Source organism: Mobula birostris, chromosome 31, assembly GCF_030028105.1.
Source record: "Mobula birostris isolate sMobBir1 chromosome 31, sMobBir1.hap1, whole genome shotgun sequence".
NCBI classification, from domain to species: Eukaryota; Metazoa; Chordata; class Chondrichthyes; order Myliobatiformes; family Myliobatidae; genus Mobula; species Mobula birostris.
Window position 1 is genome coordinate 35,648,717 of NC_092400.1, and position 23,417 is coordinate 35,672,133.

A 23,417-nucleotide genomic window follows, 5' to 3' on the forward strand; every position below is an offset into this window, starting at 1 on the left:
GTCTGACACTATGCTGGTGGAACCAAAGTTACATTAAACACATAAAGGAAGCTCAGGGAGAGGATCATTAACTGATTTTTTATTAAACTTGATCAAAGCTCATGTTTGTTATCAGCTGGCAGGAATTCTGGTGAGCCTTTGTAATGAATGCAGGAAGTTACCACCAAGAACTATTTAGTCCATCACATGTACACTAATTTAACAAAAAGCAGTTTAGACTCCTAGGTTTCCTTTCTATCCTCTGTGGAATAAATGAATAAATTGACAGAAGTGATTAACATCAGTCCCATAGAATTGGCATTGATGCAACTGGGTATGTCAATCTATGTTTCGCATTGTACTTTATCTTTGCTGTTAACTTTATTGCCTTTATCATATTTGCCACTTTGATCTGCAGTGTTTGTTGAAGTATATTTTGTGCATGCATTTTCATTGTGGCCTGTTGTGGAAGTGATTCTACATCAGGTAAGTGGACCGAGACAGGAGGTATCTATCAGAATTGGATGGAGCAGCCAAGCATTTTTCAGGAATTGTAGGAATCACTGAGCAGCGAACCGACTGCTGACAGCATCTAGGGGCACTCAGGTAAAACTGGCCACTGCTGCAGATCTCCAGGTGCTCCTCTGATAGATTTTAATTGCATAAGTGAAGTTGCTTTGCTGGTCAGAACTGGCAAACAGTATCAGATTTAATGTAGCTCTTTTAGGGTGATGCAGATAATGGTCTTTATAGAAGCCAGGGTTAAAGAACGAAATATGTTAATGGTCACAGGCAAACAATGCTTCTTCAGTTCTCCATACAAGTGCATTGCAGCCAAACGGCAACCTGTTGCAGAGGGATCTGTGTCAGGAGAAAAGCTTTTTGGCCCTTTGGTGAGGAACATTACACCTTCTATGCCTTAAGCTTTGAAAGATTCTTCCAGCTATTGATCAGACTATTGGGAATCATTCCACATGTTCTCAATGGTGGTTTGCTGGCACCCAATGCCTTGCTTCCACATGCCAGACAGCTACTATTTCCTGTCAACTTTGCCAGGGAGACTGATGACAAGGTACCTGGTGTAAAATGTTCTGTCATTTCCCACACTGGATCAGTTGATAGGTTTCAATTTTCCTTGTGCCCTGCTGGCATGACACCAGCCCTCAGTTTTGTTGGACCCTGTACTGACAGAAACTACCAGTTCTTTAGGACTGGTACCAGTTCTTTAGTACTTAAACTAATCTCAGCTAAAACATTTAAAATTCTGAGGAAGTTTAACAAGTGAAAATACTTCCTGTAGAACTGGATAGATCCAAGATAAAGCATCCGCTACTTAAAGGCAAAATGAGAAGTTTCTTCTCTCCTACTGCTATAACAATTTGAAAACTAAACCTATTTGAATTATTAGTCCTTTGAATTAATGTCCTGAGATATTTTTAGAATAACTGCAATTTTAGTAAAACTAATGCTACGCTTCCAATGTTTGTGTTTAGGTTGCAGGGAAGATTGGCTATCCAGTAATGATCAAAGCATCGGAAGGAGGTGGAGGGAAAGGAATCCGTAAGGTTGATGGGGCGGATGACTTTTCCAATCTGTTTCGACAAGTGAGTCAGTCCTTGTACAGGTCGACATTGTAGAACTTCTGTGTTGTCGTTACTGTAAAGGTTGAGGTTTCCTGTTTTGAAAATGTAACCATATACTATTTACAAAACTGAAATAATCAGAGTCAGAATCATGTTTAATATCACCAGCATATCTTGTAAAATTTGTTAACTTTGCGACAGCAGTACAATGCAATACGTGATAAATACAGAAAAAGAAACTGAATTGCAGTCAGTATATATGTAGATTAAATAGTTCAATTAAACTAAGTTGTGCAAAAACAAATAAAAAGTGGTGAGGTACCGTTCATGGGTTCAATGTCCATTCAGAAATCAGATGGTGGAGGGGAATGCTGAGTGTCTGCCTTCAGTCTTCTGTACCTCCTTTCTGATGGTAATGATGAGAAGAGAATATATGGAATACATGGAGCTGGGAATTTTAAAATAAATTTCACTCTTGAATTTAATGATTTGACTGGCATCTCTCCTTAATCTTGCAGAGGGAATTAAGTTTGAAAAGTTCATTGTGGTGTAGATATTATCAATTGGCATCATATACAAATCAGCCTTTAAGATTTTTGCCTTGTTGCCTTGTTTTGTCATTACATTTGATTCGAGCCAGGTAAGGGAAGTAGTCTGACAAAATTCTTGTCAATGAGAAACCTCCATCCTTTAAAAGATTTACCTGGTCAAACTGTAGTGAGCCCAGCACAAATACCACTCTAGCTGTTACCATCCTATCCAGCTGCATGCTCACTTCAGCATTTCATTTCTCTTTCCTTTCCTTGAATGTGTTGTTCCATGGCTTGGGTATTCATTTTCTTTATGTGTCAGGATAGATGAGCATTTTGTAAAGTTGTTTCATTCCTAGGTAAAGGAAAACAATTCTGTTCATGTGTTTAAACTTCCAGCTTTTAGTTCTTCCATTGTCTGACAGCTTATTTGGTACTTAATCTTGGATGACTGTTTTTCTTTATCATAATGCTAGGAACATTGCAGTACAGACTATTTCTGTCACTAATAAATGCCTTTGGGTGAGCTAGACTCTTTACATTTTCATTGTTTTGTTTGATACTGAGACGTTCTGCTTCTGATACAACTTGCTGTCCACCATGAAGTCCACTTGCTTCTGGATCTATAATGTCACCTCCATGCATCCACATCTCAGCTCACTGGTTTCTGGAATCTTCATTGCCATGTCCCTCCAAGTGTTATTTCCATTATTATCTGATTGTTTTCTTATTCCATTATCTCTATAAACTTCAGCTTATCCCTTCTCTGCTGGTCAAATCCTGTAACCTTGTCTGCCAACTCATCAGCCGTTCCATTATGCCATGCATTGATTCCTGTTCTCCCAGCACTCAAATTTAAAACTCACATCTTTTTTTCATCAATTATTCCATACAGTCCTTAACCTTCCTGGAACCTATCTGCTTAGCTCTTGAGTCTTTCGATTGCCACCTATTGTTATGTCGAATTTGCACTAATGTTAGAGACACATTCCTCACATCTGGAAAAAGGTATATTTTATTCAAATTTTAAATTACTAAAACAAAGTATAAGCACACACAGCTTGTACAATTCAGATTCAACTTTATTTATCACATGTACATCGACCCAAACAGTGAAATGCATTGTTTGCGTTAACAACCAACACAACCAAGGATGTGCTGGGGACAGCCCACAAGCGTCACCACACTTTCAGATGCCCGCAATGTCCGGCAGAACAAGACAAGCAGCAACAAGAACAGCAAACAAGAGAACAAACGGCAAAACAAGCCCCTTCCCCTCCCTGCACATACAGCCAGGCAGGTCTCCAACCCCAGGCCACCTCCAGGCCACCCGTCCCTGTCCCTGGATTCTCAAACTCCCAGGCATTGGACCTCCAACTCCCAGTACCTAGCCCAGACTTACTGTCTTGCAGACGTCGGACCTCTAATCTCTGTACAAGATGAGCCAGGGACTTTGACTTCCGTGCCTCTTCCTAGACTTGCCACTCGTCAAAACATAGTCTGATCAATCCCTGTCAAGTTTATGGTTTCTCTTTGTGTCCTGATCCTTAAACCTAGTTCTTCCTCTCTGAGTCTTAGACATAGTTTCTCACATTGATCCCAGGTTCTTGAGTTCCATGATCTGCTAAGCAGTCGAATCCTGTTTTCTGGATTCATTTGTGTCCGGTTTCTTCTGTTCTTCAAAAAAACAGAGTAACATTGATATTTCAGTCCAAGTCAAACCAACATTATGTTCTGAAGTAGCTGGACTATTACTTGTTACACCACCACCTACGTTTCCCACTTCAACTGTGTGGCATTTTAGTTATTGGTTCTGAGCTGATCAGGTATTGGAGAGCATGGAAGTGATTGCTGCTGACTGTTTTCCCACATGTGCTTTGTGACTCAGTCTCATCACATAAGCAATTCACTGTCTTAACCTAGACTTCTAGTTATCTCTTATTAATACAATAACTAGCTCTACTGTCTGCTATTGAGCCTTGGATGCCAAGCAACGTGCTCCAGAGTGGAATCATTTTCCTTCTTATCTCACAATAACCAGGAGGCTGATGTCTACTTGTTTCTGTATTAGTTCTGAGACCTTGACTGCCAGCAAAACCAGGCAACTCCCCAATGAAAAATGAAAAAAAAGTTATTTTGCTGAACTGTTTCATGAAGACATGAATTTGTAGTAACATCTATTTCACAGTTTAAGTACCATTGATGGATTCTCAAAGCATTCCCAATTCATAATTGTGTGATCAATCAATAAAAAGAAACAGAGATTTACTCTTTCAAATACATTGTCATCAATCTCCTCATATTTTTTGCAGCATTCTCAAAGACCTTCATGGGTATTAACCACCCCTCCCCACGTGGCAACCTTCAAATCTTTGTTTACACTGATAATGCCCCATTCGTCTGTTGTGGGATGGTTGTTTGTAATCCTTGAACTGCTACACATCTACCATTCTATTATGTTTTCTTACCTCATCTACATTGGATTTTGTCTGTAGTCCAGATTCCAGTTCTCCAACTCACGTACAATTTTTGACGGTGGTGGGGGTGGGGGAAGGGGTGTATTCCATCATTCATCTGCTTTGGGATAATTTGCTTTGCTGAAATCACTACATAAACGTATATTTCTGCTGTTACTTCGCTGTGCCACATTCTCCAACAATAAATCAAAACTCTCAGGAGAAGTGTTCACACAACCACCTTTACAATCTTTTAGATGAACCACCAGCTCCACAGCCTCAGGAGTGACTCCCCCCAGCTTGGAGGATTCTTGCATTCAATTATAAAAGAATTTTCCTGCCAACTTGAATAAAGGTGCCGTACTATTCGGAGACAGAACCGTTGAATTTCCAGCTACAGAAGCTCTGGGATCAATTAACTCCAGTTTGTTAATAACTGATCCAAGTTCATAAATATTGGCAAACTATTCATCAATGGCCCTTTCCAGTGGAAAGAAGTGAATATTAGCAAAAAAAGCAATGCTCTCGGTCATTTTAATATATCTAGAATTGTTATCTTGAGTAAACTACCAGTAGCAAAGTAAATATTTTGTTACTTATCGGGATAACAGATTAACTATCTCCCAATACAGATCTGAATACACTCTGAATAATAAATGATCTATATATACTGTATTTATTCGGGCAGCTGGGGCTCGTCAGCTTTGGATAGCAACCCGCCAAGGGCAAGGAAAACTCTGATTTTAAACCTCCTATACTATACTATACCCACCCATGGGAAAGGCTTCGGGAGTAAACCCCGAGAAAGAAATCCGGAGTCTGGGTCCCTAAGGCAGTTTGATGTTGTTTACAACCTCTGCGACGACACTGGTGCCAAACTGCATCGGCGCTTGCCCTTCCCTTGGACTACATCAGTGACGCGGAGAGGGGGAACCCGCTACATGGGCAACAGCCGGTTCCTCAAATCTTCCCGCCCAGGCTTGTGCCCTGGAGAGGACACAGTCCACCAGAGGCGCAAACCCATGATCGACGGCTGTCTATTACCTATATTACATGGTTTTCTTCAAATTTTATTTCCTTTCCTCAATTAGGTATAAAATGTTTGGAGTTCTGTTCATGAGAGCAGTGGTTCGGGTACCTCACTCAATTACACCTAGGTAGAGATTGATTACACCAAGTTACAGAACTATTCTTTGCAGGAGTTGTGCAGTTTTCTAACCTTAAATAATCATCTTGTAATAGTGCAGCAGTAAACTATAGCAAGGATTAAATGCCTTTAAACTGGCATAACTCCATGATGTTCCTTCTCCAGGTTCAGACTGAGGTTCCTGGCTCACCGATCTTCATCATGCAAATGGCCCAGCACGCACGACACCTTGAAATACAGATTCTGGCCGATCAGTATGGTAACGCCATCTCGCTGTTCGGACGCGACTGTTCCATTCAACGCCGACACCAGAAGATTATTGAGGAAGCCCCTGCAACTATTGCACCTCAGTCAGTGATCGAATATATGGAAAAGGTGAATGGCATTCTAGGAAGGGGGTTGGGGGAATCTCTACTCCAATTACTTTACAACAGTAAATTTTGCAGCGATGTCCGTAGAGGTTATTGCTAATGAGTAAACAGCTTTGCAACATCACTTCTCAGTAAATTTGAGAACGCGCTAACACCCTTAGTCCATGAATCCTCTAGTAAGTTCTCGTTTTTGAACGTTGTCCAAACGTTTGTAGTTAGCAGCAAATAATCAGTGCTGGTCTTTCTTTCTGCAATTGGCTACAGGTTTTCTATTGGGTGTTTGAACTACAGACTTGGTCAATTACTTACAAGGGATCTTGGACACTGCTAAAATGAACAATCAGCTGTTTATGATTTGAACCAATCAGATTAATGAATTGTTAATGAGGCATTCAGTCTAAATCATTGAAGTGTAAATCGGTGTAGAATAGCAGTCAACAATGCCAAATCAAGTACATAGAGTGAATACAATGAAAAGCGACCTGAAACAACACAGATATAATTGAAAATAATTAAAAGAATTCTAAGCATTGAGATTTAAAGGAGTGCGATGCCATATGGAAATGAAAATCAAAAACTGCAGGTGCTGGAAATCTGAAACAAAGGCAGGAAAAACTAGAAACGTTCAGCAGGTCAGGCAGCATCTGTTGGAAGAGAAACAGTTCAGGTCTAAGACCCTTCATCAGAACAGCTGAAGAAACAAAATGTGTCACTTAACATTGTAGACACAAGATTCTGCTGATCAACACACACAAAACACTGCAGGAAGTCAGCAGGTCAGACAGCATCTATGGAAAGGAATACAGAGTCAACGTTTTGGGCCCGGTCCCTTCATCAGGAAAGGAGGTGGTAAGATGCCAGAATAAGAAGACGGGAGGAGGGGAAGGAGGTCAAGTCAGAAGGAGATAGGTGGAGCCAGATGGGTGCGGGGGGGGGGGGGGAATGAAGGAAGAAGCTGGGAGGTGATAGGTGGAAAAGGTAAAGAACTTTGAAAAGAAAGAATCTGATAAGAGGAGAGTGGACCATGGGAGAAAGGGAATGAGAAAGGAGCTCAGGAGGAGGTGATAGGCAGGTGAGGATAAGAGGCAAGAGGACAGAGTGGGGAGTTGAAGGGGGGGGGGGGAAATTACCAGGTTGGAGAAATTGATATCCATGCACCAGGTTGGAGACTACCTGGTCAGAATATGAGGAGCTGCCCCTCCAACCAGAGAGTGACCTCACTGTAGCAGAAGAGGAGGCCATGGGCTGATGTGTTGGAATAGGAATTAAAATGGTTGGCCACTGGGAAACCCAGCTTTCTGCAGTTGGATCAGAGGTGCTCAACAGAGCGATCCCCAATCTACGACGGGTCTCACCAATGTACAGGAGGCAACATTGGGAGCACCGGATACAGAAGGCAAGCACAGCAGATTGGCAGGTGAAGTGTTGACTCACCTGGAAGGATTGCTTGGGTCCCTGAATGGAGATGAGGAAGGAGGTGAATGGGCAGGTGTACTTCTTCCGCTTGTCGGGATAACTGCTTGGAGAGAGATTAGTGGGAGGGATGAATGGACAAAGGAATCACAAGAAGTAATTTCTTCTCTGAGTTATCTGTCTGTGATATTGGCTCATTTATTCCCTTCTTTCATTTGCACATTCTGCCTTGCTCTTTTCAATGCCTTTTACCAGACCTCATTAATATCCCATCCTCATGTCATTTCAACAGATCCCCCAGGAGCAGCATTGAAATATTCAATGGGTAGAGATCTAGTTTCACTGAGTTGGAAAGATAGGGGCTCCAGATAGATTAGAACTGAATGAAAACACAAGAGTCACAGATGCTGGAATGTGAGACAAAAAAACAAGAACAAGTTGCTGGAGGAATTCAGCAGATTAGGCAGCATCTGTGGAGGGAATTGGTCAGTTGACATTTCATCAGCATGCCCAGATCAGAAACAAAGATTACCAGGTAAAACAGTAAATGAATAACAGAATGCATTTATAGAGGAGAATGTACCTTAAAAAAAGTAAAGTATGCAGTGTGATGCGTAAATTGTAGGGGAAAGGGATTATCTAAATAGTTCCTCCAAAACTTGACAGATACAAGGAACTGAATGGCCTTCTAGTCCACTACATCTTTCCGTGATTCCAGGAAATATCTAATGATTTACCAAGGTCACTAAATGAAAGCTGATATTTTCCTGACTCTTTGCTTTCCAGTACGCTGTTCAAATTGCCAAAATGGTTGCATATGTCAGCGCAGGAACTGTGGAATACCTCTACAGACCAGACGGCACTTTCTATTTCCTGGAACTGAACCCTCGGCTGCAAGTGGAGCATCCTTGTACCGAGATGATAGCAGATGTCAATTTGCCCGCTGCCCAGCTACAGGTAAAATCTGGAGCAAGTTAAAATGCATTGCTCTTTACAACACATTTGTTAACTGCCTTCATTAACAACTCATCCTTAAAGTAAGCCTAGCTCCAGTCCTGACGAAGGGTCTCGGCCTGAAACGTCGACTGCACCTCTTCCTAGAGATGCTGCCTGGCCTGCTGTGTTCACCAGCAACTTTGATGTGTGTTGCTTGAATTTCCAGCATCTGCAGAATTCCTGTTGTCCAGCAGATGATGCTAGAGCAGCATTCAATGGGCACAGAGCCCATTTCATTCAGTTGGAAAGAGATGGGTCCAGATAGATTAGAACTAACTTAGGTACAAGAGACCACCAATGCTGGAAAGTGAGGCAAAACTCAGAAAGAATTTGCTGAAGGAATTCAGCAGGTACGGCAGCATCTGTTGAGGGATTTGAATTGTTTACATTTGGTTACAAGCATTGGAAAAGACTTTGTGGAATCCAAATTTTTTCCATTTTCTGAACATCAGTTTAATGAATCACTGATATATTGCTATGTACTTCAAAATGTTAAAAAACAGAAAGAATATATATGGTAAGCAATACGATGCTTTTGTTCAACATAACTCATTTTGTACTTGGTGTCAGTCAGGTCTGTTGTAATGTAAACAAGTAGAGAGAGAGGAAAAAACAAAGCACACTCTATTCTGCCTTCTCCAATGTGCCAGCCATGGAGAACAATCTCTTGTTCTGGTGTAACATTTTCCTTCCCTGTTTCCCATTTTCTCACACCTTGCGTTGACAGCTGATGGAATTCAGCAGCTGAAAACTGGGTCATCTTTGGAGAATAAGTGCTTAAAAACATGACATGAATAAACGTCATCACAAATCTCCATCCCACTTCCATTCTTAACTTTCTGTCTTTGTCCTCTTATTCCATTCCAGCAAAGCCTGCATGAACTTGAGGAATAGTAGCTCATCTTTCAACATATTATAGCTCTTAGTATTTAACATTACATTAAACATTTCAGATAATCAGCCTTTCCAGTTTGAAAACCAGTCAGTTCCGATGAAAGACGATACCTTATAACGTTAATTCAGTTTCTCTCGGGTTCTATTGGGCACGGCTTTTATCTTTCTTTCTCTGCTCTGTGACTCTGTGGTTGGAGTCAGACACTCTGTGCTCTCTGTCTCAGAGGCTGATATCAGAACAACTGGCAGGAGTGTTCAAGCACATCTTCAATCTCTCACTGCTGCAGTCGGAGGCTCCCACCTGGTTTAAGAGAGTCAAGTCAAGTCAGGTTTATTGTCATTTTGACCATAAGCTGCTGGCACAGTACACAGGAAAAATGAAACAATGTTCCTCCAGGACCCTGGTGCTACATGAAACAACACAAAAACTACACTAGACTGTGAGACAGCACAAGGCTACACTAGACTACGTAAAACAACATAAAAACTGCACTAGACTACAGACCTGCACAGGACTACATAAAGTACACTACACAGGACTACAGTCAGTACAGGGCAGTACAATAATTAACAAACAAGACAATAGGCACAGTAGAGGACAAATTACAATATAATAAATGATGTATATGTCAGTCTAGACTCTGAGTACTGTATTGAGGAGTCTGATGGCTTGGGGGAAGAAACTGTTGCACATTCTGGTTGTGACAGCCTGAATGCTTCGGTACCTTTTGCCAGATGGCAGGAGGGAGAAGAGTTTGTGTGAGGGGTGCATGGGGTCCTTCACAATACTGTTAGCTTTGCAGGTGCAGCGTGTGGTGTAAATGTCTGTAATAGCAGGAAGAGAGACCCCGATGATTTCAGCTGACCTCACTATCCGCTGCAGGGTCTTGCGATCCGTGATGGTGCAATTCCTGAACCAGGCAGTGATGCAGCTGCTCAGGATGCTCCCGATACATCCTCTGTAGAATGTGGTGAGAATGGGGGGTGAGAGATGGACTTTTCTCAGCCTTCGCAGAAAGTAGAGACGCTGCTGGGCTTTCTTGGCTATGGAACTGGTGTTGAGGGACCAGGTGAGATTCTCCGCCAGGTGAACACCAAGAAATTTGGTGCTCTTAATGATCTCAACGGAGGAGCCGTCAATGTTCAGTGGAGAGTGGTCACTCCATGCTCTCCTGAAGTCAACAACCATCTCTTTTGTTTTGTTCGCATTCAGAGACAGGTTGTTGGCTCTGCACCAGTCTGTTAGCCGCTGCACCTCCTCTCTGTATGCTGACTGGTCGTTCTTGCTGATGAGACCCACCACGGTCGTGTCATCGGTGAACTTGATGATGTGGTTCGAGCTGTGTGTTGCAGCACAGTCGTGGGTCAGCAGAGTGAACAGCAGTGGACTGAGCACAAAGCCCTCGGGGGCCCCCATGCTCAGTGTGGTGGTTTTGGAGATGCTGCTCCCGATCTGGACTGACTGTGATCTCCCAGTCAGGAAGTCTAGGATCCGGTTGCAGAGGGAGATGTTCAGGCCCTGTAGGCTCAGCTTAGCAATCAGTTTCTGAGGAATAATTGTGTTGAATGCTGAACTGAAGTCTATGAACAGCATTCGAACATACGTGTCTTTTTTGTCCAGGTGGGTGAGGGCCAGGTGGAGGGTGATGGTGATGGCGTTGTCTGTTGAACGGTTGGGACGGTACGTGAACTGCAGGGAGTCCAGTGAGGGGGGCAGCAGGGTCTTGATGTGCCTCATGATGAGTCTCTCGGAAGATTTCACGATGATGGATGTGAGAGCAACGGGACGGTAGTCGTTGAGGCAGGACACTGAAGACTTCTTCGGCACAGGGACGATGGTGGTGGCTTTGAAGCACGTTGGAACGACGATGTTGCTCAGCGAGATGTTGTAGATGTCAGTGAGAATCTCTGCTAGCTGGTCTGCACATCCTCTAAGCACTCTTCCAGGATTATTGTCCGGTCCAGCAGCCTTCCGTGGGTTGACCCTGCATAGAGTTTTCCTCACATCGGCCACAGGAAGACACAGCACCTGATCATTGGGAGGAAGAGTGGTCTTTCTCGCCACCACGTCATTTTCCGCCTCGAAACGAGCACAGAAGTCGTTCAATGCACCTGGGAGGGAGGCATCACCAGCACAGGCAGGTGATGTTGTCCTGTAGTTGGCGATGTCCTGAATGTCCTTCCACATGCGCTGTGTGTCACCGCTGTCCTGGAAGTGGCTGTGGATTTACTGGGCGTGTGCACGCTTTGCCTCTCTGATGGCCCGGGACAGTTTGGCTCTCACTGTTGTTAGGGCTGTCTTGTCGCCTGCTCTGAAGGTGGAGTCACGGGCCCTCAGCAGTGTACGAACCTCTGCGGTCATCATGGCTTCTGGTCAGCGTGTGTAGTGATGGTCTTGGCCACAGTGACATCACCAATGTACTTGCTGATGTAGCTAGTCACTGATGCCATGTACTCCCCTAAGTTGGTAGAGTCGCCATCGGTTGTAGCCTCTCTGAACATGTGTCAGTCAGTGTGCTCAAAGCAGTCTTGAAGAGCAGAGATGGCTCCTGCTGACCAGGTTTTCACCTGCTTCTGAACTGGTCTGGAGTGCCTGATGAATGGTCTGTATACTGGGATTAGCATAACAGAGATGTGGTCTGAGTAACCGAGGTGGGGGCAGGGCTCTGCCCAGTGTGCGTTGGGAATGTTTGTGTAAACAAGATCCAACGTGTTCTCCCCTCTCGTATTCATACCAGTGCCCACGAAGAGCAGGGTGAGCAGGGTGTACCACGGAGAACATTCTAATTGATTGCATCATCACCTGGTATGGGGGGTGGGGGGCTATCACCCAGTTACACTCACATCTGCTCTGATGAAGTGCTTTGAGAGTTTGGTTATGGCCAGAATAAACTCCTGCCCAAGCAAGAACCCACTGCAATTTGTCAATCTACAACAGGTCTACAGCAGATGCAATCTCACTGGCTCTCCACTTGGCTTTAAATTACCTGGAGAATAGTAATATCTACGTCAAGTTGCTATTTATTGATTACCGTTCAGCATTCAACATCATCATCCCCTCGATACTAATCAACTTGGACCTCTGTATCTCCCTCTGCAATTAGGTCCTTGACTTCCTTGTTGGAAGACCACAGTCAATGTTCATCCGAAATATCATTTTCCCCTTGCTGACAATCAATACCGGCGTGCCTCAAGGATGTGTGTTTAGCCCACTGCTCTACTCTCTCTATGCCCATGACTGTGTGGCTAGCCACAGCTCAAACACCATCTATAAATATGCCAATGACACAACTATTCTTAATAGAATTTCAAATGGTGACAAGGAGACATGTAGGAGTGAGATAGACCAGCTGGTTGAGTGGTGTCACAATAACAACAATCTTGCACTCAACGTGAGTAAGACCACATTGATTTCAGGAAGGCAAAGTTGAGGGAACACACACTAGTCCTCATTGAGAGATCAGCTACTGAAAGGGTGAGCATTTTCAAGTTCCTAAGTGAAAACTTCTCTGAAGATCTATCCTGGGCCCAACATATTGATGCAGTTACAAAGTTGGCACAACTGTGGCTACATTTCATTAGGAGTTTGAGGAGACTTGGAATGTCACCAAAGACATTCGCAAATTTCTACAGATGTACCGTGGTTCTACTGCGCAGGATCGAAATAATTTACGGGAAGTTGCAAACTCAGCCAGATCCATTATGGGCACTAGTCTCCCCAGCATGAGAACATCTTCAAAGGCAATGCCTCACCTCAAAAAAGCATCATCCATTATTAAGGACCTCTATCACCCAGGACATGCCGTCTTCTTATTGCTACCATCAAGGAGGAGGTACAGGAGCCTGAAAATACACACACAATGTTGTAGGAACACTTTCTTCCCCTCTGCCATCAGATTTCTGAATGGACAATTAACCCATGTACACTACCTCACTTTTTATTTCTTTTTTGCTCTCTTTTTTCACTACTTATCTAATTATTTACAATAAATTGTATAGGAACGTGGGTGTGAGGGTGGGGTGAGAGATATGTGTGGTTAAAGAGAGCATTGTAGATACATTGTAAATATAGAAATGTCCTTTGATCTTTTGCTTATAAATATCATGTCGTTGTGGGTTGAACAGGCCTCTTCCTCCAAAAGGGTGTCAATATGATGCCTGCCGAGTCTCATTTTGTTCAATAAAGAGACTATTTCATGTCTACCAGTTACTTTTCTCTGGTGACTTTGTTCCCATTCCATCACAGATAGACCAGTTATGTTTAACAAATCCTTACCATCCTCACTCAGCCAGCACCAGCATTACTTGGGTTGTTCATTTACAGTCATTCTCCTCACACCTCCTCTCATGCTCAAACAGGTTTGATTTTGAACTTTTATTAATTCTGATGAGATATCATTAATCTGTAACATTTACCAGTTCTTAATCCATTGATGTAACCTCACATTTCAGTTATTTTCTGTTTTTATGTCAGGTTCCTTCAATTTAATAAAATGCTAGTAGTTTTATATTAGCCTGATAAAGAAATATGTTGTGATTGTTCAAATTTGTTTCATTTCAAATGGAGAAAGCAACAGTTACAAAATTGGTTTGGGATAAACTTGATATGAATAAAGTGGTTAAGTTCCATTTTTTTTAACCTTACTCAGATGTAAATTGCTGCTGTAGCTGTATTCAGGTTTGAGGAGTTAAAACACATGTAATTAAAATGCCTGAGGTTTGGTGTAACTTTGATTTGCATATTCTTTTTGTGTTGGTGTTGAGGTTGCTATGGGGATCCCCTTGCACCGGATCAAGGATATCCGAGTTCTGTACGGAGAATCTCCCTGGGCCGACTCACCAATCAACTTCGCAGAGCCAGTAAATATTCCAAAGCCCAGAGGTCACGTTATTGCTGCCAGGATCACAAGTGAAAACCCAGATGAGGTACAACTTAATAAAAGCTTTTTAAACTCCTGATGTAATTTTTATAACGCGACCTTAACTTTTTGAACATTTTACATATATGCATTCCATCTCTTTTCATAAATCTGATGTCACTAAAAAAAAGAAGGAAACCTAAGAGTGTTATTTAAGATGCAAATTAAATATATATTGCTTTCTCACATGTTTAAAGTTGGGGAAAATGGGCTTTCTTGACTGATATTTATGAAAATACAGATCTGTATGTACTGGCTTCCCTTTCACCAATGTGGTTATTGAGAGTGATCTGTTCTCCGAGGTGAAAATGATAATTCAGTAGACTGAAGGAGTTTGCTGCAAGATTACAGTTATTGATACTTTACCCCAGCTTCTTGTGCTCCAGCCAATATCCATCCCCTTGAAATTTAGACAGCCTCTTGTAGGCCATTATCTGAAATGCATTCTACCCCAAGGTATAATTGTGCCAAAACAACAATTTACTTAGACTGATGTTAAAGTAACTTGGAGCAACTGTATCAGTATCAGTAAGGCAGTAAACTAATATTAAAGTACAGATGAAAGATTACCAGTTAGGCCAAGATTTGATGCTAGCATTTTTTAGATTTTTTTTGTGGCAATACTGTGGATTAGCATTTGCCTCTTGAGTGAAAATATGTCAACTGGGTTTAGAAGGGACTTGGCCCGAAATGTTGACTGTTTATTCTTTTCCATAGATGCTGCCTGACCTGCTGAGTTCCTCCAGTATTTTGTGTGTGTTGCTTTAGTTTAAAGTTCAAAGTAAATTTTATGATTGGAGTACATGTATGTCACCACGTACAACCCTGAAATTCATTTTCCTGTGAGCATACTCAGCAAATCTATAGAATAGTACCTATAACAAGATCAATGAATGATCACCCAGAGTGCAGGAGATGACAAACTGTGCAAATGTAAATAAATAGCAATAAATAGTGACAGCATGAAATAACAAGATAAAGAGTCCTCAAAGTGAGATAATTGGTTGTGGGAACATCAATGGATAGGGCAAGTGAGTGTAGTTATCCCCTTGTTCAAGAGCCTGATGGTTGATTGAAGGTAACTGTTCATGAACCTGATGGTGTGAGACCTGAGGCTCTTGTACCTTCTACCTGATGGCAGCAGTGAGAAAAGAGCATGGCTTGGATGGTGGGGATTTCTGATGATGGAGGCTGCTTTCCTACGACAGCATGTCATATAGATGTGCACAGTTGTGGGGAGGGTTTTACCCGTGATGTACTGGACGGAAATCCACTACCCTTTGTAGGATTTTCTGTTTAAAGGCTTTGGTGTTTCCATATCAGGCCATGATGCAGCCCGTTAATTTACTCTCCACTAAACACCTTTCGAAGTTTGTCAAAGCTTTTGATGTCATAGCAAATCTCCGCAGACTTCTGAGGAATCAGAGGTGCTGCTATGCTTTCTTCTCAATTGCATTTACGTGCCAGGTCCAGAACAGGACCTCCGAAGTAATAACACTGAGGAATTTAACGTTGCTAACCTTCTCCAGCTCTGATCCTCCAATGAGGACTGGTTCATGGACCTCTGGTTTCCCTCTCCTGAAGTCTACAATCTGTTCCTCGGACTTACAATGAGTGAGAGGTTGTTTATCTATCATTGACAGCTCTCATTAAAAATGGATCAATAAATTGCATGTTTTGATGAAATGTTCATCTTCTGCTGACAGTGGTAAATGATCAATCCCCAAAAGTGCTGCATTATGTAACTTAATTTTCTTTTTTTCTTCTCTCTCTGATCCAGGGATTTAAGCCTAGCTCAGGAACAATCCAGGAGTTGAACTTCCGTAGCAACAAAAATGTCTGGGGATACTTCAGTGTGGCAGCAGCTGGCGGACTGCATGAATTTGCTGATTCCCAGTTTGGCCATTGTTTCTCCTGGGGAGAAAACCGTGAGGAAGCTATCTCGTTAGTACCAATTATATTGCCCAGTTACATCGAAAGCGTGAACAAAAATGTTTCCCATTTAAACCCTGTATAGACTAATATTGAAGAGGAGAGTTGTTCTCATCATTACTTGAACTTCTGTATATGCCAATTAATAGACTAAAGTGTCTGAGGAAGGAGGTTGGTTGAATTTGGTCCATCAAGTTGTTATGGGATACAGCAGTTGCCTATTTTATTTGTCCAGTATTTATCTTGCAAATGAAGTATAGCTTTACCCCTTTTTATCTTTGTTTCTATAAACATTCCAAACTTAGAAGCATGAGTAGCAGGTGAATAAAGTCAAGTAGAGATAGAAACCACCATGTTGAAATAGTGAGCTGCTGGAAACTTGGCGTAAAAGAATACTGGGGGTACTCAGCAGATCACGTATTCTCTGTGGAGAGAAAAAAATGTGTTAATGTTTGCAGGCATTTCGCCTGGCATCAGAAATGACCAGTTCTGACACTGATAGGAAAGGCTGGTTATCTGAAATCGTTGAATTCAATACTGACACCTGACGGCTGCCGGAGAATGAGGTTTATTTTTCCCTCTGAGTTTACTTCGGATCTTGATGGAATATTGTGGGAACCCAAGGGCAGGAATTCAGAATGGGAGTTGGATTTGAAGTGAAAGGGAAACGGGAACTCCGAACAAGATGTTGTGCAAAGCAGTCATTCAATCTGAGTTTGGTTTCTTCAATAAAAGGGAGTACCAAATGTCATGCTGTGGATTGGAAAAGCACAAGAGCATTGCTGCTTCTCCTGGAAGGACTGTTAGGATCGCTGGTGGAGGGAAGGGATGATGTGAAAGTGTAGTTGTTGCATCTCCCGCTTTACTACTTCATTAAAGCCATCGTTCCAATAGAGCCCAATCTAATCTGCTCACCTTCTCTCTAGCATGTTATAGCCTTTGGGATTATGATTAAATTAAATTATTTCAGATATTCAATCTTTCGTATTTGTGCCAGAAGTGTCCATTCTAATTCCAGTTGATCCACTGTAACAGTAACTTTGTTTTGTTTCAATGCAAATTTTCCCTGATCTGCCAAGCACTTATAGAACATTAACTCAAATTTTTCAGCAGCTGTTGTGTTTTTCATCTCATTGTTTCAACAGATTTACATTTCTCTGCATTGCTCTCTTTCATTTCCTGCTGTTTACATTCCTCTAGGCAGCATTAACAAGCATTCATCACTCTCTTAGTTGGCACCAACAGCTTCATGTTGCCTTTTGACAACCTCTGTCTGCAGCCTATCACAGACAAGTGTATTCCCCTTCATCCAGTTCCTCTGTCTCCACCCCATCTGATCTCAGGACAAGGCTTTTCATTCCAGAACTAATGAGATGTCCTCCTTCTTCAAAGAAAGGGCCTTTCCTTCCTCCACTATCAACACTGCCCTCATCCACATCACTTCCATTCTGCACACATCTGCCCTCACCCCAGCCTCCCGCTGCCACACCAGGGATAGGGTTCCTCTCGTCCTCACCTACCATCCCACCAGCCTCTGCGTCCAGCAGATAATTCTCCAGAACTTCCGCCATCTCCAACGGGATTCCCCTGACTAAACTCACCTTTCCTTCCCTCCCCACCCCCTCCACTTCCTGCTTTCCAGAGAGATCACTCCCAAAGTGACTCTTGGCCACTGATCTCCCTCCAGGCAAGTAGAACAAGTGCTACACCTTCTCTTACACCTTGTCCCTCACTACTAGTCAGGGCCCCAAACAGTCCTTCCAGTTGAGGCGACACCTCTAGCAAATGTTACCCCCCCCCACCATTCCCCATTGCTGTTTCCCACTCTCACATCTCCTTATCTGCCCATCGCCTCCCTCTGGTGATCTTCTTCCTTCATTTTTTTTTCCATGGTCTTCTACTCTCTCCTACCAGCTTCACCCTCCTCCACCCCTTTATCTCTTTCACCAATCAACCTCAGCTGCTTACTTTACCCCCCTCATCCTGTTTTCAGCTGTCACTTACATAGAAACATAGAAAACCTACAGCACAATACAGGCCCTTCGGCCCACAAAGCTGTGCCGAACATGTCCCTACCTTAGAAATTACCTAGGCTTACCCATAGCCCTCTATTTTTCTAAGCTCCATGTACCTATCCAGGAGTCTCTTAAAAGACTCTATCGTTTCTGCCTCCACCACTGCCACCAGCAGCCCATTCCACGCACTCACTACTCTCTGCGTAAAAAACTTACCCCTGACATTTCCTCTGTACCTACTTCCGAGCACCTTAAACCTGTGTCCTCTTGTGGCAGCCATTTCAGCCCTGGCAAAAAACCTCTGACTATCCACACGATCAATGCCTCTCATCATCTTATACACCTTTATCAGGTCACTTCTCATTCTCCATTGCTCCAAGGAGAAAAGGCCGAGTTCACTCAATCTATTCTCATAAGGCATGCTCCCCAATCCAGGCACAATCCTTGTAAATCTCCTCTGCACCCTTTCTATGGTTTCCACGTCCTTCCTGTAGTGAGGCAACCAGAATTGAGCACAGTACTCCAAGTGGGTAACCCATCCCTCCACTTCCTCATCCAGGTCATTTATAAAAATCACAAAGAGTAGGGGTCTCAGAACAGATCCCTGAGGCACACCACTGGTCACCGGCCACCATGCAGAATATGACCCATCTACAACCAATCTTTGCCTTCTGTGGGCAAGCCAGTTCTGGATCCACAAAGCAATGTCCCCTTGGATCCCATGCCTCCTTACCTTCTCAATAAGCCTTGCATGGGGTACCTCATCAAATGCCTTGCAAAAATCCATATACATTACATCTACACATCTACTCCCTTTCTTGAATAAAGGAACAACATCCGCAACCCTCCAATTCAAAGATCATCGCCAAGAGGCTCAGCAATCTCCTCCCTTGCCTCCCACAGTAGCCTGGGGTACATCCCATCCATTCACGGTGACTTATCCAACTTGATGCTTTCCAAAAGCTCCAGCACATCCTCTTCCTTAATATCTACATGCTCAAGCTTTTCAGTCCACTGTAAGTCATCTCTACAATCACCAAGATCCTTTTCCGTAGTGAATACTGAAGCAAAGTATTCATTAAGTACCTCTGCTATCTCCTCCACTTCCATACACACTTTTCCACTGTCACACTTGATTGGTCCTATTCACTCACGTCTTATCCTCTTGCTCTTCACATATTTGTAGAATGCCTTGGGGTTTTCCTTAATCCTGTCTGCCAAGGCCTTCTCATGGCCCCTTCTGGCTCTCCTAATTTCATTCTTAAGCTCCTTCCTGCTCGCCTTATAATCTTCTAGATCTCTATCATTACCTAGTTTTTTGAAACTTTTGTAAGCTTTTCTTTTCTTCTTGACTAGATTTACAAAAGCCTTTGTACACCATGGATTCTGTACCCTACCATCCTTTCCCTGTCTCATTGGAGCGTACTTACGCAGAACCCCAAACAAATATCCCCTGAACATTTGCCACATTTCTTCCGTATGTTTCCCTGAGAACATTTGTTTCCAATTTATACTTCCAAGTTCCTGCCTGATAGCCTCATATTTCCCCTTACTCCAATTAAACACTTCCCTAAATTGTCTGTTCCTATCCCTCTCCAATGCTATGGTAAAGGAGATAGAATTGTGATCACTATCTCCAAAATGCACTCCCACTGAGAGATCTGACACCTGACCAGGTTCATTTCCCAATACCAGATCAAGCACAGCCTCTCCTCTTGTAGGCTTATCTACACTCACAACACGCTGGAGGAACTCAGCAGGTCGGGCAGCAACTGTGGAAAAGATGGGTCAACGTTTCGGGCCGGAACCCACGAAGGGTTCCGGCCCGAAACGTCGACCCATCTTTTCCACGGATGCTGCCTGACCTGCTGAGTTCCTCCAGCGTGTTGTGAGTGTTGCTTTGACCCCAGCATCTGCAGATTATTTTGTGTTAAGGCTTATCTACATATTGTGTCAAGAAACCTTCCTGAACACACCTAACGAACTCCACCCCATCTAAGCCCCTCACTCTAGGGAGATGCCAATCAATATTTGGGAAATTAAAATCTCCCACCAAAGCAACCCTGTTATTATTACTCCTTTCCAGAATCTGTCTCCCTATCTGCTCCTCGATGTCCCTGTTACTATTGGGTGGTCTATAAAGAACACCCAGTAGTTATTGACCCCTTTCTATTCATAACTTCCATCCACAGGGACTCTGTAGACAACCCCTCCATAACTTCCTCCTTTTCTGCAGCTGTGACACTATCTCTGATCAACAGTGCCACACCCCCACCTCTTTTACCCCCCCCTCCCTGTCCATTCTGAAACATCTAAAGCCTAGCAATTGAAGTAGCCATTCCTGCCCTGCACCATCCAAGTCTCTGTAATGGCTACATCATAGCTCCAAGTACTGATCCACGCTCTAAGCTCATCCACTTTGTTCATGATACTCCTCGCATTAAAATAGACACATCTCAAACCATCGGTCTGAGCGCATCCCTTCCTTATCACCTGCCTATCCTCCCTTTTGCACTGTCTCCAAGCTTTCTCTGTTTGTGAGCCAACCTCCCCTTCCTCCGTCTCTTCAGTTCGGTTCCCACCCCACCTTCTTGTGTTTCTTCCTCCCCTCTCCCCACCTTCTTACTCCGACTTCTCATCTTTTTTTTTCAGTCCTGATGAAGGACCTCAGCCCAAAACATTGACTGGTTACTTTTTTCCATTGTTATTGCTTGGCCTACCGAGTTCCTCCAGCGTTCTGTGTGTGTTGCTTTGGATTTCCAGTATTTGCAGACTTCCTCGTGTTTGTTTTCACAAACCTTGTCCAGATTCTCTACAGTCACATTTACTCCCTTCCTTTTCTCTGTTCCTCTGTAACTTATGACAAACGTCTCACTTTTCCAATCCACGTTGAATGGTGGATGTGGGTGTTGTGAGAGCGGAGCTGAGAAGCCAAGGGGAATAGCAAAGAAAACAATCTGAATGAAGGAGACAGTCGAATCTGGTGTGATGAAAGCTGAGCTGCATTTACTCCATTCTGTACATTGGTACAGGCCTTCACTGTTGACAAAATGAGACCTTGGTTGACAGTCGCCGGATTTATTCAAAGGATGGAAGAGATGTGCCATATTATTGCTTACTGAGTCCCTTTACTTGTAAGATTCCCCCCTGGTCAGCATCTCGAGTACATAGTGAGATCATAACAAGGAAGACTGTCACTTAAAGTAAAAGAGGCCTATAAAGGAATTAATAGTACGCTGCAATTTAAAGTGGTATTGATTCTAATTTTCCTTTTAGGAATATGGTTTTAGCTCTTAAAGAACTCTCAATCCGAGGGGACTTTAGAACTACAGTTGAGTATTTGATAAAGCTTCTGGAAACGGAGAGTTTTCAATGTAACACCATTGATACTAGCTGGCTTGACCACCTCATTGCAGACAAAATTCAGGTAATGACATCACATTGTTTGTGGATGTGAATGAGAATATTAAATTTGGGAAAGGTGAATAACATTTGTTTACCATCAGTTTTTTAAAAGTATTAGTGCCAGCTTTAGATCAAATTCATTGCTAATAAGATACAAATAAATGTGTGTACTAGTTAAAGATATGTATTGAGTTGATGTGATACATTTATAACCTTTGGGCATCCCAAAACGTCTTAGAATCAATTAAATACCTTTCCAATGTAGTCATTATTGAATATAAGATAAGCTGTTCATTGCACATACAGTGTCTGTGAAAAGCATTCACCCCCTTTGGAAGTTTTCATGTTTTATTGTTTTACAACATTGAATCACAGTGGATTTAATTTGGCATTTTTTACACTGATCAGCAGAAAAAGACTCTTTTGTGTCAAGGTGAAAACAGATCTCTACATATTGATCTAAATTAATTACAAAATGGAAATGGAAAGAATATGGCCCAGCTGTAGATCTGCTTACAGCAGGCTGTCCTCAAAAACTGAGTGATCATGCAAGAAGGGGACTAATGAGGGAGGTCACCAAGAGACCTACAACTCTGGAGAAGTTCCAAGCTTCAGTAGCTGAGATGGGAGAGACTGCACATACAACTGTTGCCCCAGTGCTTCATCAGTCGCAGCTTTATGGGAGAGCGGCAAAGAGAAAGCCGCTGTTGGGAAAAAAAAACTCACATGAAATCTCGGCTAGAGTTTGCCACGGGTGTTTCCAATGAGTGAACAGTCGCAAGGCTTCAGGAGCGGACGGGGTACTCAGGATGTGCACGGCACAACTGGCAGGTGTGTTTACAGACATTTTTAATCTCTCCCTCTCCCGGTGTAGAGTGCCCTCCTGCTTCAAAACATCTGCCATTGTTCCGGTACCTAAAAAGACCAAGGTAACATGTCTGAATGGCTGGCGTCCTGGCGCGCTCACCTCAATATTAAGCAAATGCTTTAAGAGGCTGGTCATGGACTACATCTGCAGCATGCTACCACCCACACTGGACCCCTACAATTCACCTGGCGACACAACTGATTGACAGATGACACAATAGACACAGCTCCACACACAGTCCTTACACATCTGGAGAAGAAGGATGCTTAAGTGAGAATGCTGTTCTTGGACTACAGTTCAGCATTCAACACCGTAATTCCCTCCAGGCTCGACTAGAAGATCAGAGACCTCAGGCTTGACCCTGCCTTGTGCAGCTGGATCCTGGACTTCCTGTCAGATCGCTGGCAGATGGTAAGAGTGGGCTCCCTCATCTCTGCCCCTCAACACAGGTGCCCCTCAGGGCTGAATATTAAGCCCCCTCCTTTACTGTCTGTATACTCATGACTGTGTCGCCACCCACAGCTCCAATCTGCTAATTAAATTTGCTGACGATACTACATTGATCGGCCTAATCTCAAATAATAACGAGGCAGCCTACAGAGAAGAAGTCATCACCCTGACACTGTGGTGTCAAGAAAACAACCTCTCCCTCAATGTCACAAAAACAAAGGAGCTGGTTGTGGGCTACAGGAGGAATGGAGACAGGCTCACCCCTATTGACATCAATGGATCTGGGGTTGAACAGCTTCAAGTTCCTCAGCACAAACATCACCGAGGATCTCACGTGGTCTGTACATACCGGCTGTACAGTGGAAAAGGCACAACAACTCTTTCACCTCAGACGGTTGAAGAAGTTTGGCGTGGGCTCCCAGATCTTAAGAACTTTCTACAGGGGCACAATTGAGAGCA

General features: G+C 43.1%; 1 protein-coding gene across 1 annotated transcript in view; it reads left to right on the top strand.

Annotated features, from left to right (window-relative positions):
- The window catches only part of acacb (acetyl-CoA carboxylase beta), a 169,683-nt gene that overhangs the window by 35,584 nt on the left and 110,682 nt on the right, over positions 1-23,417 (top strand). Inside the window, exons 9-14 of the mRNA XM_072247887.1 lie at positions 1,473-1,583; positions 5,861-6,070; positions 8,266-8,436; positions 14,134-14,295; positions 16,069-16,232; positions 21,512-21,662. Coding sequence (XP_072103988.1) covers positions 1,473-1,583; positions 5,861-6,070; positions 8,266-8,436; positions 14,134-14,295; positions 16,069-16,232; positions 21,512-21,662 — 969 coding nt within the window. The remainder of the gene's footprint in view (positions 1-1,472; positions 1,584-5,860; positions 6,071-8,265; positions 8,437-14,133; positions 14,296-16,068; positions 16,233-21,511; positions 21,663-23,417) is intronic.